Source organism: Otolemur garnettii, unplaced genomic scaffold, assembly GCF_000181295.1.
Source record: "Otolemur garnettii isolate 467f Iridium unplaced genomic scaffold, OtoGar3 scaffold00026, whole genome shotgun sequence".
Lineage (NCBI taxonomy): Eukaryota > Metazoa > Chordata > Mammalia > Primates > Galagidae > Otolemur > Otolemur garnettii.
The window spans coordinates 6,730,270-6,743,096 of NW_003852421.1; the positions used below are offsets into that span (position 1 = coordinate 6,730,270).

Consider the following 12,827-nt stretch of genomic DNA (forward strand, 5'->3'; position numbering starts at 1 on the left):
CTGTGACCCTTTTACTATTAACATATGTTCAGGAGGAAATTAGGAGCAATTTCCGACTTCTCTGCTTGGCCAATTTCCTCACTGTTTTCTCTCCTTTACACATGGGCACCTTTAAGGGCTGCGAATTGCATTTTCCTCCTCTCTCTTCTCCATTTAGATTCTCTCTTTCCTGATGAGGGTTTCTCTCTTTAGCTCCTGTGAAATAATCATTCACTCATAGTTTACATCAACGCATTCGTGACCAGTTGTTCAGTTAATCTATTCACAAAAACGTTATCATTTTCATACGTTCACATCAGCTTATGAAATGCCTGTATTTATAATGCCAAAAATTAAAGAAACAAAACCTAGCGGCTGATCATGTGTTCAGTTTTGAAGATAAACACAGTATCTGGACATCTGAACAAAACCTACCGCAGCTTTGTCCCTTCATGTTCCTATTCAGTTGCTGCAGTGCAAAGAAACTCTCCAAATCAAAGTAAGCAGCTTCTAATAACACATTCTTTAAAGATTTATGTTTTATATTGTAGTGGTAAGAACAAATAACAAGAGATCTGTGCTCTTAATTCCTATCTATAACTCTATCATCTTGCATAGCTGAAAGGTAACATTTCCTTTGCATGTGTGTTTAAATACTTCTTTACTTTGGTAAGGTTATCATGTTAAATATATTCTATTGCATGAAAGAAAACAATACTTTGTGATTTAAGCAGAAAAAATAACAAAACTGAAATTTTTAGGAACTGACAGTGTTTCTGATTATATTTTCCTTTTCATTGAAAAGCAACAAATATCTTTTGAAGGAAATCCACAATCGAGTAATAAACACGAACAACAAAGCCATTTATAACCAGTGACAACCAAAACCTCTGAAGTTTTTAAAAGAATGTGATTGTTGTCAGAAGGAATCGGGTTCCACAGTACTCTGGTCCAGGTCTGGCTGCGGTCAGAGCCATGGCTGAGGGGCGTGGGGAGTGCTCCTCCAAGGCTGGTGGGCACAGACCAGCAAGAAAGTGAATTCTGCATACTGTACGGATCATCGCTCAGTTCAGGGCAGTCACATTGCATCTAGGATCAACCAATTGTGCTTCATGAAACCGTCAGCCCTCATTTGTGTCTCAATGTTTTCCTCTGTCCAGCTGTAAACAAGGCCGGCTCAAGTTGTCTTCCTACCCTTATCTGCAGGGGCAGATCACACAGTCAGACCAAGTCAGCTGCCTGAAAGCTCCAGTTAAAGTTGCTTCTTGCAGACAACAATGCACACTGGGAAGTCACAAGGGAAGCAACTTTAGAATGACAGAGTTGGACTCCCTTTTTGGAAACGCATACCTTAGATTCCTACACATAGTGGCGTGGCATGTCTCTGCCGTGAAATGTAATCAGGTGTTCCTAATATGAACAACTGTTTTTATCAGCAGACTAGCTCAGCAGATTCGTCTTGTTGGGGAGGTGGGGGCGATGGTGATCTTTTTGTTCTTGTTTCGCTGCTCTGGGGCTTTGCTCGGATCAGCCAAAAAAAAGACATGGATAGAAATACTGTCAATCTGGTCCAACTCCAGGAAGCTAATCATGCCTGAATCGCTCGGAGGAGTGTAGCGATGGCAACATTACAGGAACAGGTATGTTGGCTTCCGTTCTCATCCACTTTGGCCACCTTTACCATAAAGCAAACCACAATTTTGCAGGAACATCTTCTCGGTAATAAAAGGGAAGGGGTGGTATTGAAGGCCTTTTCCTTGGCAAGTGGCACAAAGGTAATATTTAGTATGCACTGCAGTGAATTCTCCTAGCCAGCTGGTGTGTCCCTGTTAAGACTTTCATTTATGCAGCTTGAGCTGGAACCTGTTTGGTTCTCCCAGTCTTTTACTTCATTGATTTGAGGGATAACAGCCAGAGTGAAACAGCTTGCAATGTGCACCTGTCTGCTCTGAGCATTCCATGTTAGATTACGCAGAGAGCAAACCCTTTACTGCTAATGAGAGTAAGCCCGGGTAAGGCTGAATGTAGCCTCGTTAGGGGGTTTATAGGGTATTTTCGTGGGGGTTATTTTTGTAACTGATCTAATAGAAGCCTCCCTGTTTTTATGTTTTAAGAACCCTGGAATAAAAGATACAATTCAAAAAAAACATATGTTGTATACTCTTTAATGAAATTTTTAAATATCATGTGACTAAGAACTGAATTAATATTCAGCCTGAGTTGCCTCAGATGAGAAAGAGGAAAGTTTAAATGCTAACTTATTTCCAAATTTCTATAAGCATAATACCTATAGAGACCTTTACTTTGTAGAATTGGCAATGAAAGAAGGTAAATAACAAAAAAAAATTTCTTAACCTGTTTCAGAAACAGGACTAGTTTTGAAATAATGTCAAGTGCCTGAAAGTAAACCTGAGCTCTCTACATATATTCCCTTTGAGAATTTAGTTTTCTGATGCTAAAATAAAAATCCAAGTATATGACTTGAAAGTCATGCCCAGATAGATAGAAATACATTCAACCAACATTATTCACTGTGCAAATCACAGAATGAATTCACAATGGCAAAAATTGTTAGCACCTATGATTCTTTTCGACCTTTTCCAGTTCTCTGCATTTCCCTTACCTTTGATCTCTTTGAGGAATTCTATCAGTGAGTTACCATCTATTTTGAAAGATTTAAGTTGAACTCATGGAGATGAAAGGATTTTAATCATGGTTTATGATAGTTCCCCAACCTTATGTGTTTAAAAATATCATAATATAACATTTAAATAATTAGGCAAAACATTTTCTAAAATGACTCAAAATTAAATAAACTAAAAATATATCTTAAAAGTATTCATCAAAGGATTCCAAAGATGCCCTGAATTAGCACTTCCTATCAAAACAAAAACTTTGATATGGTGACAGGTTAAATGAAATCGAGGCAGACACGAATGTGTATCACTAGTAATAGTCGAATATCATTGTTGGCCCACATCTTGCCTGATAGATAACGTTCCAGCTTGTTCAGCGATGACCCTTTCAGCAGGGCTTTAGGAGCTCTGCCAGCCATTGCTGAGCCTCATCAGGTCAAAGGGTTGAGCCATGTGTAATTCAGAACAGAGGCGGTCCCACGGTCACTCCACAAAAACAATTACACTACTTATTTCACTCTAGCCCTTGCCCAAAACTCACAAGCCTCACAGTTTCAGAGCAGCCAGTCTCATTCTGCCCGTGGGCAATAAGCCACATGAAAATATGTGCTGCTGTGTTTATAAATCTAATCAAAAATAGAAACAGTGGACAGGCACCATGACGTCCTACCATAGATCATGGGAATCCCTGAGAATTCTGAAGGCACTTTTGTTTCAGGTCTACAAACTCTCTTTGGTTACAGTGTTGTCCTGCTACCCTCGTTAATCATCCCCTTTGCTCCTGAGTGCTACAAAGGAGGCTAAATTTCTCCTCATTTCTATACTTTCCATCCATGGATAACATTATAAAAAAATAAAGCTTAAAAGGCTGCTTTTAAAAGAAAAAAAAATCAAAGAAGGGGCTTCTGTTACATCCATCTTACCTCTCTCTCCATGTTCCCAGCTCCTTGCCCTCGGCAATGCGCAGATTTAAATCACGCTCCTCTAAAAAAGAAAAATAATGTTTGAAAACCAGAGTAAATTGACCCAATCATGAGATATACTATTAAGCAATTTGGGGTGGGAGAGCTATGATACTACTTAATGGTCCTGAAAAATCTAAGTATAAAATCAACAAGATATAATTGGGTGTCTTACTTCTATTGTTCCTCTTATTTGTTTAGCCAGACTCCTAATAAACTGAGGGTTAGTAAATATTCACAAAATGTTTTACAAAGGCAACCTCTAAGAAAACTTCAGATTTGATTTAGATAGCCTATATTTCCTATGTTATGCCCCCAAAGGTGACAAATTCAGACAGCATTGAAGTTACAATGACAACTTGCCTTAAGTTGCTATACCACATTTATCCTTTAAAAAATTATACAGGTTTTGCAATTGTCATACATAAATAATATCTGATAAAGTCAATAATAAAGATGTGTACTTAGGGGCCAAGTAGATTAAACCCTAGGTGCATCATCCAGCGAGGATATGAAATATAAAAATTTTAATGAAAGGAAATGTGTTTTTCACACTCTTAAAATTCCTTAGAGTCATGTGATAAATTACCCAGTTCAATCTGTAACCAGGGGTCCTCGAACTTTTTAAATAGGGGACCAGTTCACTGTCCCTCAGACCGTTGGAGGGCTAGACTGCGGGCCCCGGGACGAGTCAGCTGCTAAGCAGGACACGCAGCAGAGGCAAAAACACCCGGTGGGCCAGATAAATGACCTAGGTGGGCCGCATATGGCCAGCAGGCTGTAGTTTGAGGACGCCCGCTATAAACTATTCTATTTGATATTCTTTCAATTGACACAAATGCTACACTAGGATCCAATCTAGGACCAGATAATTATAGTAAATTAAAAATTAAGAAAATGAATGATGGTCCCAGTGTTTGTTAAATTATCATAAACATTAACCAAAGAGTCTTTCAAACATGATATTTACCCTTTTGAAATGGTTATCAGTATCTGGCAGTAAAACAAAGCATATCATGTATGAGTAATCCATGTAACACTTTTTTTATTAAGAGCTATCAATTATTGTTTTTTAAAAAGTCACTTTATAATGTATATATGAGCTTTTAAATAGCTATCAATGTTGAAAAAAAGAAAGAGTTTAGTCTTCCTGGCACTAATTTTAAAGTCCATCTTATGTAAGAGTAACATAAAACATTCAAAGGTTATGTTGAATTTTCATCAAGTAAGAAAAATACATATATAATTATTGAAAAGAGAAAAATCAACATCAAAATAAAAAAAATTAGAAAAATAGCAGATATTGAAGTTTGACAAGCTTATTTCTTCCATGGTGCAGTGACTAAAAAGTAATTCATATTTGTGGAAGCGTGTGGAATAGAAATTTGTTTTCTTTTATTTCCTTGAATTTGGTTTTAATCTAATAGTTAATATTTGTCTCTTAAAATGTTTGCATATTATAAGGTTGCTCATGTTATTATCATCATAAATTTATTTTTCAGTTTTTCAATCATTATTCAAAGTGTACCAGCCAAAAAGCATAGGTTGCCTCTATGAATGTCAATAACAGAATGCTCAGGAAACTCTCAAATAAGCCAGATCATTTCACTTCCTTCACAGAAGACTTCATTTTAAGTGTCTTTCTGCATAAATATTCAGATGTAGTATCAGTACAATAAGACTCAGTACAATTGTGAAATGAGAGTCATACAAAATATGCGGTTGAATCTGGAAAGCGGCTTGATCAAAGTGAGTAGTAAATTATTTAAAAATCAGCTATCACCAGAGGAGGCATGGATGACTCTTTGCTTGGGAATCTCTATAAGTTTGGATCAGGAATTATTTGCAGTAAAGAATCTCAGTTTGTGAAGTTTATATGAACAGGAATTTGGGGGTGCTAGTCAGATTCCTCATAACTAAGGGGAAACCAGCAGATCATAGGGAATAAAAAATAAATCATCCACCTTGAGACAGGAAAATCAGTGAAGAGATGACCTAGCTTTATAACATCAACAGATTTGGGAAGCATGTTGGCACTGATCAAAATATTGATATATGAAAGCATACATATCCCAAGTGCAGTTCCTAAGAGTTTAAAGTTTAAAAAATAAGAAAGAATTGTTAAAATATCAAAAACAGCCTGACAAGTTCATACGATGGTGAGCACAATTTATCAGTAAATAATAATTTCACTAAGTTAGTGATTAATAAGAAACTACCATATATCCTTAACAAAGGCTAATAACTAGCAAAATATGAGCCCATCAGAAAACTGACATATTTGCTAACCTATTCATAAGACCTTTATTGTCAAGAAAGTCCCTTTTGGCGGGGGTGGGAGGGGAGATAAGGCTGGGCATGATGGTCCACACTTGTAATCCTAGCACCTTGGGGGGGTTGAGGTGGGTGGATTGTTTGAGCTCAGGAGTTCAAGACCAGCATGAAAAGAGAGAAGAGTGAGACTCCTGTCTCTAAAAATAGCTGAGGCTCACCACCCATAGCTCAGAGTTTAGGGCATGGCCACATACACCATGGCTGGTGAATCTGAACCTGGCCCAGGCCTGCCAAATAACAATGACAACTACAACAAAAAAATACCTGGTCATTGTGATGGGTGCCTGTAGTCCCAACTACTTCAGAGGCTGAAGCAAGAAATTTACTTAAGCCCAAGAGTTTGAGGTTGCTGTGAGCTGTAATGTCACAGCACTCTACCAAGGGTGACATGATGATACTCTGTCTCAAAAATAATAATAATAATAAAATTAAATTTAAAAAATAAAAATAGCTGGATGTTGTAGTGGGCACCTGTAGCCCCGTCTACTCAGTAGGCTGAGTTAATAGAATCACTTTAGCCCAAGAGTTTGAGGTAGCTGTAAGCTATAACACCATGGCACTCTATCCAGGGTGACAGAGTAAGACTCTGTCCCCCCTATAAAAAGTCACAAACACTATAAATTTACCAAAAAAAAAAAAAAAATTAGTATGAGCTTTATTGGGAACACTGAACTTAATAAATAAACTAACACTTATTTCTTACCTTACGTTCTCACTATGGCTACCAGTTCGGACCACAGTGTAGAATGTTTGTTGAAATGCAAGTGGGCTATAATAGATATCATATTTTAAAAGCTAATATCCATGTTGGAAGCAGATTAATGCCTGCAACATAACCTGCTTGCAAGTAACCTGTTGGCCGTGTTCTGTTGAGTCCAGGTTAATAAGCACCACTGATTTACTTTTATGTTTGTTTGTTTTAAATGAAATGGCTTTCACTGAAATTGTTGACCTTATATTGCGAATCAAGGCTTGGAATTGCTAAATCTCTGACGACTGGTTCATTGCTTTCAAAGAAGAGAATTAGCATGGCTACAGCTGTCATTCCATTGCATTTCTCTTCTCAAGCAGACCAGCAAGGGCAAAGATGTTGTTAGACAGAGGTCGCAAGCCAGATTCTGTCTGTGAACACATTCTGTATGACCTCCATGGTGATTTGAAAAAAATGTTGAGCCAATATTTAAAACTAAGAAAATTGCAGAATAAAATACAAATCCAGTTTCTGTCTCCTGTTGGAAAATTAAAAACTTTGGTAACATAGGGTCAGTATTTGTGGTTGGAAGCAACTGGCTGGAGGTGAGTGGTAGTGGAGAGCTTTCCAGGCAATACTCCCAGGACAACAGTCACCACCCTACCTGGTGCAGACCACAAACCAAAATGTAAACTCCTTAAGAGCAGTGGTTGTTTCAGTCACTGCTTCTTCCTTGGAATCTAGACAAAGTCTGGAAAATAGATGTTTGTTAAATATTTAATGTTGAATGAAATGATCTTAAAGTGGACAGGTAACATTAATAGGTATTATTAAGATGATGAGGAGTGTCCAAAAACCATCATAATGCATGCCCCAATTAAAGTGTGTGTGTGTGTGTGTATGTACTACAAATTCTTGCAATCCTTAGGTAGAGAGTGTACTCACATATGTGGGCTAGGTAAGAGTATAGTACTTGTGGGAACTTCAAACATAAGAGGAATTCACACCCAGTCACAAGCTTTTCTCCCTGGATCTCTGAGATGCTCAGAAGAAAGATGAGAGGGAAATGTTGCCTCCTATGGAACGTGTGGAGATTCTATAGATATTTTTGACTGTCATAATTGGGAAGATCTGATAGTTAGAAGCCAGGAATAGTGATAAACATTGAGAAACACATATGCTAGTGTCCTAACAAAAACATGTCAGTAGAGTGCTGCTGAAAAGCTCTATCCAAAAGATGCTTCCTTATGACACAGGTTTTGTGGTGTGGAATAGAAAATGCTACAGAAAAGCACAAGGTCCTACCTGAATATTCCACCTCTGTCTCCTCTGAGGGGAAAAAAACCTTTAATTTTTGGTAGAAGGGCAGCAAACCCTGTTGCACCCAACCACAGGAGAAGAGAAGATAAAAATACTCTATAAAGGTTTCTTGTACCTGTACTAGGCACAAGAAAGTATCTTGGCCCAAATTATTAGATGTATTCTAATTAAGAAAGAGAGACAGGGTCACTGAGATGGCTCTCTGCTTGAGACTCAGAGACACAGTTCCTGCTTAATTCTAAGGAGAATACTCACCCTCTTTGCCATCATGGCACCAAGCATTGAATAGCAGGTGACATTAATGTACTGGTGGAGAGAAGGAAGAACATTGAGAGAGACACTCCTTGAATTTAAGCTTCCAAAGTAAGATTTAAACCTAAAACCTGAACAAACTTTGAGTAAACTTCTGGAATAAATAGCCAGCACTCTAAGCATAAGTTAAGGTTAGAGGAGTTTTAAGCCTGTGACACACTGACGACAAACTTAAAAACAACAAAAATAGCACTCAGTTCAAGTCCTGACTAGACAAAGCGAAGCCCTCCACCCACATTGTAATACTAACAAAATAAAAAATATGACATTTCTGGGCATAATTAATATTTGCCCCAGTCTCTACTATTCTACTTGAAATGACCAGATTTCCAGTAGGGTCAGATGACAAATAAAGGACCTAGAGGGAAGAGGGTCTCCTGTCAAATAGACAAAGCAATCAAGAGCAACAGAATCAGATATTACCCAGAAGTTGAAACTGGCCGATAGACAATTTAAATAATGTAATTAATGTGTTAAAGCCTTTAACATAAAAGGTGGGATATATATATGAACAGATGAGTTTCAGCAAAAAGATGGAAACTATAAGAAATAATCAAATGTAAATGCTAAAAATAAACAAAATGGTATTCAGAATGCCATTATGACACATTATTAGCATTCTTGACACAACTAAGGATATTATCAGTTTGATTCAAATGATAATAAATAGAATTTACCCAAATTGTACCATAAAGATTTTTTTTTAAGAATAAAAATAGTTAGAACACAGGATCCAAGAGTAGTGGGACATACTTTCAAAAAGTCTGACATACTTGTTGGTTTTACAGAAAGAGAAGAGAGCAGAGAGTAGAAAAAATCATTGAAGGGATAGTGGCAAAGAATTCCCTCCAATTCATGACAGACACCAAAGCACAGATTGAAAGACTATATAGAACACCACTAAGATAAAACACATCTAGATGTATCATATACAAACTACTAAAAAAAACACAAACAAAAAGAAAAAAATCTTGAAGAAAGATAGAAAAAACAAGCATATCAAAAATAGGCATATCACACAGAGGAACAAAGATAAGAGTTACAGCAGACTTCTCTTCAAAAGCTATGCAACCCAGAAGATAGTGGAGATGCATATTTAAAATATATAAGGGTAAAAAAATAAGCAATAAAAACAAAATGCAATACCCCAAAATAATCTTTCAAAAGTTGTGATGTTGGATATGGAAATAGTAGAATGAAAAGATTATGAAATCCTAGTTGTTAAAAAATAATTCTAAAATTGAAAGAAAAAAAGAAAATCCAAAACAATAATTTCAATGCTCTGGAAAATGACCAGAGGGGGAAAAAACAAATAGAGAAAAACATTTATCAAGAAAACTGCCAAAATTAAGAACTGTGGGAGTCTGTGATATTCTTGGCTGAGGTTGTGCCAATATCTGCAGTTTTCTCCCTCACTTTGTTCCAGCTGGACACTGTAGTAGTGCTTCCAGGGAAGGTCTGGAAAAACCAGACCTGTTGGCTGTAAAAACCAACAATCTCACTGCTAGAGTGAGAAGACTTAATTGGATGCTCAGGGCAGAAAACCTATACCCAAATGCTATGAGTGGAAGTAGGAAATTCAGCAGGAAACAACTGATGAATGCCCATGGCTCTACTACCCTGAATTGTGGTCCCACTTGGGCTGAGTAATAGACCATCGTACTAATTGGAAATCTGGCAGGGAGAATCCTAGGATAAGAGAGCCAAAGAAAGGCTCTGGGTAGTCCACAGATCCTGAGCTAACAGGGAGGCTGTACATGTGTACAGGAAGGACTCAAGAGGGTCTACACTATCTACACAGCTCCAGTTGACTTGGATGCTATGCAGATCTGCAGGAAAGAGCCAGGAGGATCTGGCAGAAAGCAAACTTTGTAAACATCTGAAAATTGTGTGAATTTTGAGTGTTCTCCCAAACCCTCAAACAGATCCATCAGCTTAGGGTGCAGTCTTACTGGTAAAGGTGTTCAAGGGCAATCATGGGTAGACCACTAAGGTATGCAGAAACAGAGAAGCCAATAGAAAATCTAAAACTTTTAGCTTTATTTTTTTTTAAACTAAGCAGAGGGTGGCGCCTCTGGCTCAAAAGGTTAGGGTGCCAGTCCCATATGCCAGAGTTGGCAGTTCAAAACTCAGCTCCAGCCAAAAACTGCAAAACAATAACAACAACAAAAACAAAACAAAACAAAACAAAAAACTTAACTAAGCAGAGACATCAGTGGCCACACATCCTAGGGAAGACACATTCAACAGATTAAGTCTAAGCAAATTGTTAAAAATAAAACAAATGAAAACAGGCAACATCACCACACCCCAAAACAGCAACAATAAGAACCTTCATGGAAAAAATTTTAAATCATATTTGCTAGAAATATATTATCACAGATGTCTAATTTTCAGCAAAAATTATGACAGCAAAAAAAAAAAAAAAAGGAAATGTGACACATATTCAAGAAACTAAGCTGTCAATAAAAATTAACTCTGGATAAAGAAACTATATTTAGCAAAGGCTTCATTTGTTATAATTATGTGAAAAGAATTCAAAGAATCCATGTTTAAAGTATTAAAGGAAAACATATGACAATTAAAGAAAAATATAATGATAATTAAAGGAAAACATAATTTTGAAAATAAGAAATCTCAAACAAAGATTCTTATCTAACACCCCGACACACCAAGAAAAACCCCAAACGGGTCATTGACCTAAATGTAAAAGCTAAAATTGTAAAAGTTATCAGGAGAAAAATGTTATGACCTTGGCTATTCTATTTACAATTAGATATGATATCATAAGAACAAAAAAAAATGAAAAATGACCTTCAAAATTAAAAATTTTTGCTCTTTGACAAGTATTTATATTAGTTTTATATTGCTGCATGACACATTATCACAAATTTAACTGCTCAAAACATCCCTTCATTAGTTCATTATTCTATAGTTCAAAACTCCAGAATGGCATGGCTGGTTCTGAAGTCAAAATATCTTCTGGCTACATTATCATCTGAAGCTTGGAGTCCTTTACCAAGCTCATTCATGTTATGAACAGAATTCAGTTCTTTGCATCTGTAGAACTGAAGGCCTCAGATCCTTGCTGGATATTGACTTCTAGAAGTGGCCACATTATTCATCATACAACCCACTCCATCTTCAAGCCAACAATGGCGCATGCATCAAAACCTTTCTTATACTTTGAATCGCCCTGACTTCTCCTTCTATTGCCAACTGGAGAAAACATTCTGCTTTGAAAGGGCTCATGTGACAAGATTTTCCTGACCTAGATAATCTCTGTAACTTAATATCAAGTGACTTTAATTGCTGTACAATCCCCATAAGCAGTACCTCTATTGGTGTTTGATTCAATATCCAAGGGACAGGAAACTTGGGGAATTGGAGGGGGAAGCTCTTTAAAATTATGCCTGTCAGAACACCATTAAGAAAGGAAAAGACAAGCCAGAGAGAGAGAGAAACTTTTCCGTTTACGTATCTATAATACACAACTCATATTCAGAATATATTAACAATACTTGCAATTCAGTAACAAGATGACAAGAAATCCAATTACAAAATAGGCAAATGATGTGAATAGACATTTTACTGATATATGAATGGATAATGAGCACACAAAACGGATACACAGCATTATCAGACAGTGCTACTACGGAATGTTGACGCTCTAAACCCCAATACCAAATGAAATGTAAGTTTATATTTCATACATAAAAATTTATACATGAATGTTTATGGTGTCTTCATTTTCACTGTCAAAAATGGAGAAATAGCCCTAATGTCCCCAGCTGGTGAATGGATAGACAAATTGTGATCCATCCATTCAATGAAATCCTGCTCAGTTAAATAAATAAATAAATAAATAAACCTACCTCAAAGATGAAAGAATATAGACTCAAAGCCTACGTCATGCATAATTCCATTCATAAGACATTTTAGAAAAGACAAAACCACAGAGACATAAAATATATTAGCAGTTGCCAAGGACTAAAGTGAAGGCAGAAGTTGGCTATAAAGAAAAACGTAAGGGAATTGGGTAAGAGGACTGAAGAGGAAGGTAATCAAATTGTTTGGTATTTTGGTTGTCATTGTGGTTATATGAATGTATGCATTTGTCAAAAGTCATAAAACTGTGCTTTAGAACTGCAATCCCCACCCCCAAGCTGAGCACCTGTCAGGGTCCTGTTAGGAACCGAGCCGCACAGCAGGAGGTGAGCTGTGGGTAAGAGAGGGAAGCTCCATCTTTATTTATAGCTGCTCCCTATTGCTCCTATCACCCCCTAAGCTCTGCCTCCCATCAGATCAGCAGTGGTATTAGATTCTTATAGGAGTGCTGTAATAATATAATGAATCTAGGAGGGGAGGAGAGAGGTTTGATAGAGGGAGGGTAAAAGGTGGGACCACACCTACGGAGCATATTGCAAGGGTACAAGTCAAATCTGTCATGTGTAGAACATAAATGTCTTAACACAATAATCAAGTAAATGAGGTGAAAGCTATGTTGATTGGTTTGATGTAACCACGTCAGATTGTATACAAAAATCAACACATTATACCCCACATATACGTAAATGTTTTCATGATCTATGA

General features: G+C 37.0%; 1 protein-coding gene across 1 annotated transcript in view; it reads right to left on the reverse strand.

The window, feature by feature from the left end:
• The window catches only part of LOC100956070 (orofacial cleft 1 candidate gene 1 protein), a 38,538-nt gene extending 34,988 nt beyond the window's left edge, over positions 1-3,550 (reverse strand). The window contains exon 1 of the mRNA XM_012804226.1: positions 3,539-3,550. Within this exon, the coding sequence (XP_012659680.1) occupies positions 3,539-3,550 (12 nt within the window). The remainder of the gene's footprint in view (positions 1-3,538) is intronic.
• Positions 3,551-12,827: the final 9,277 nt, after the last annotated feature.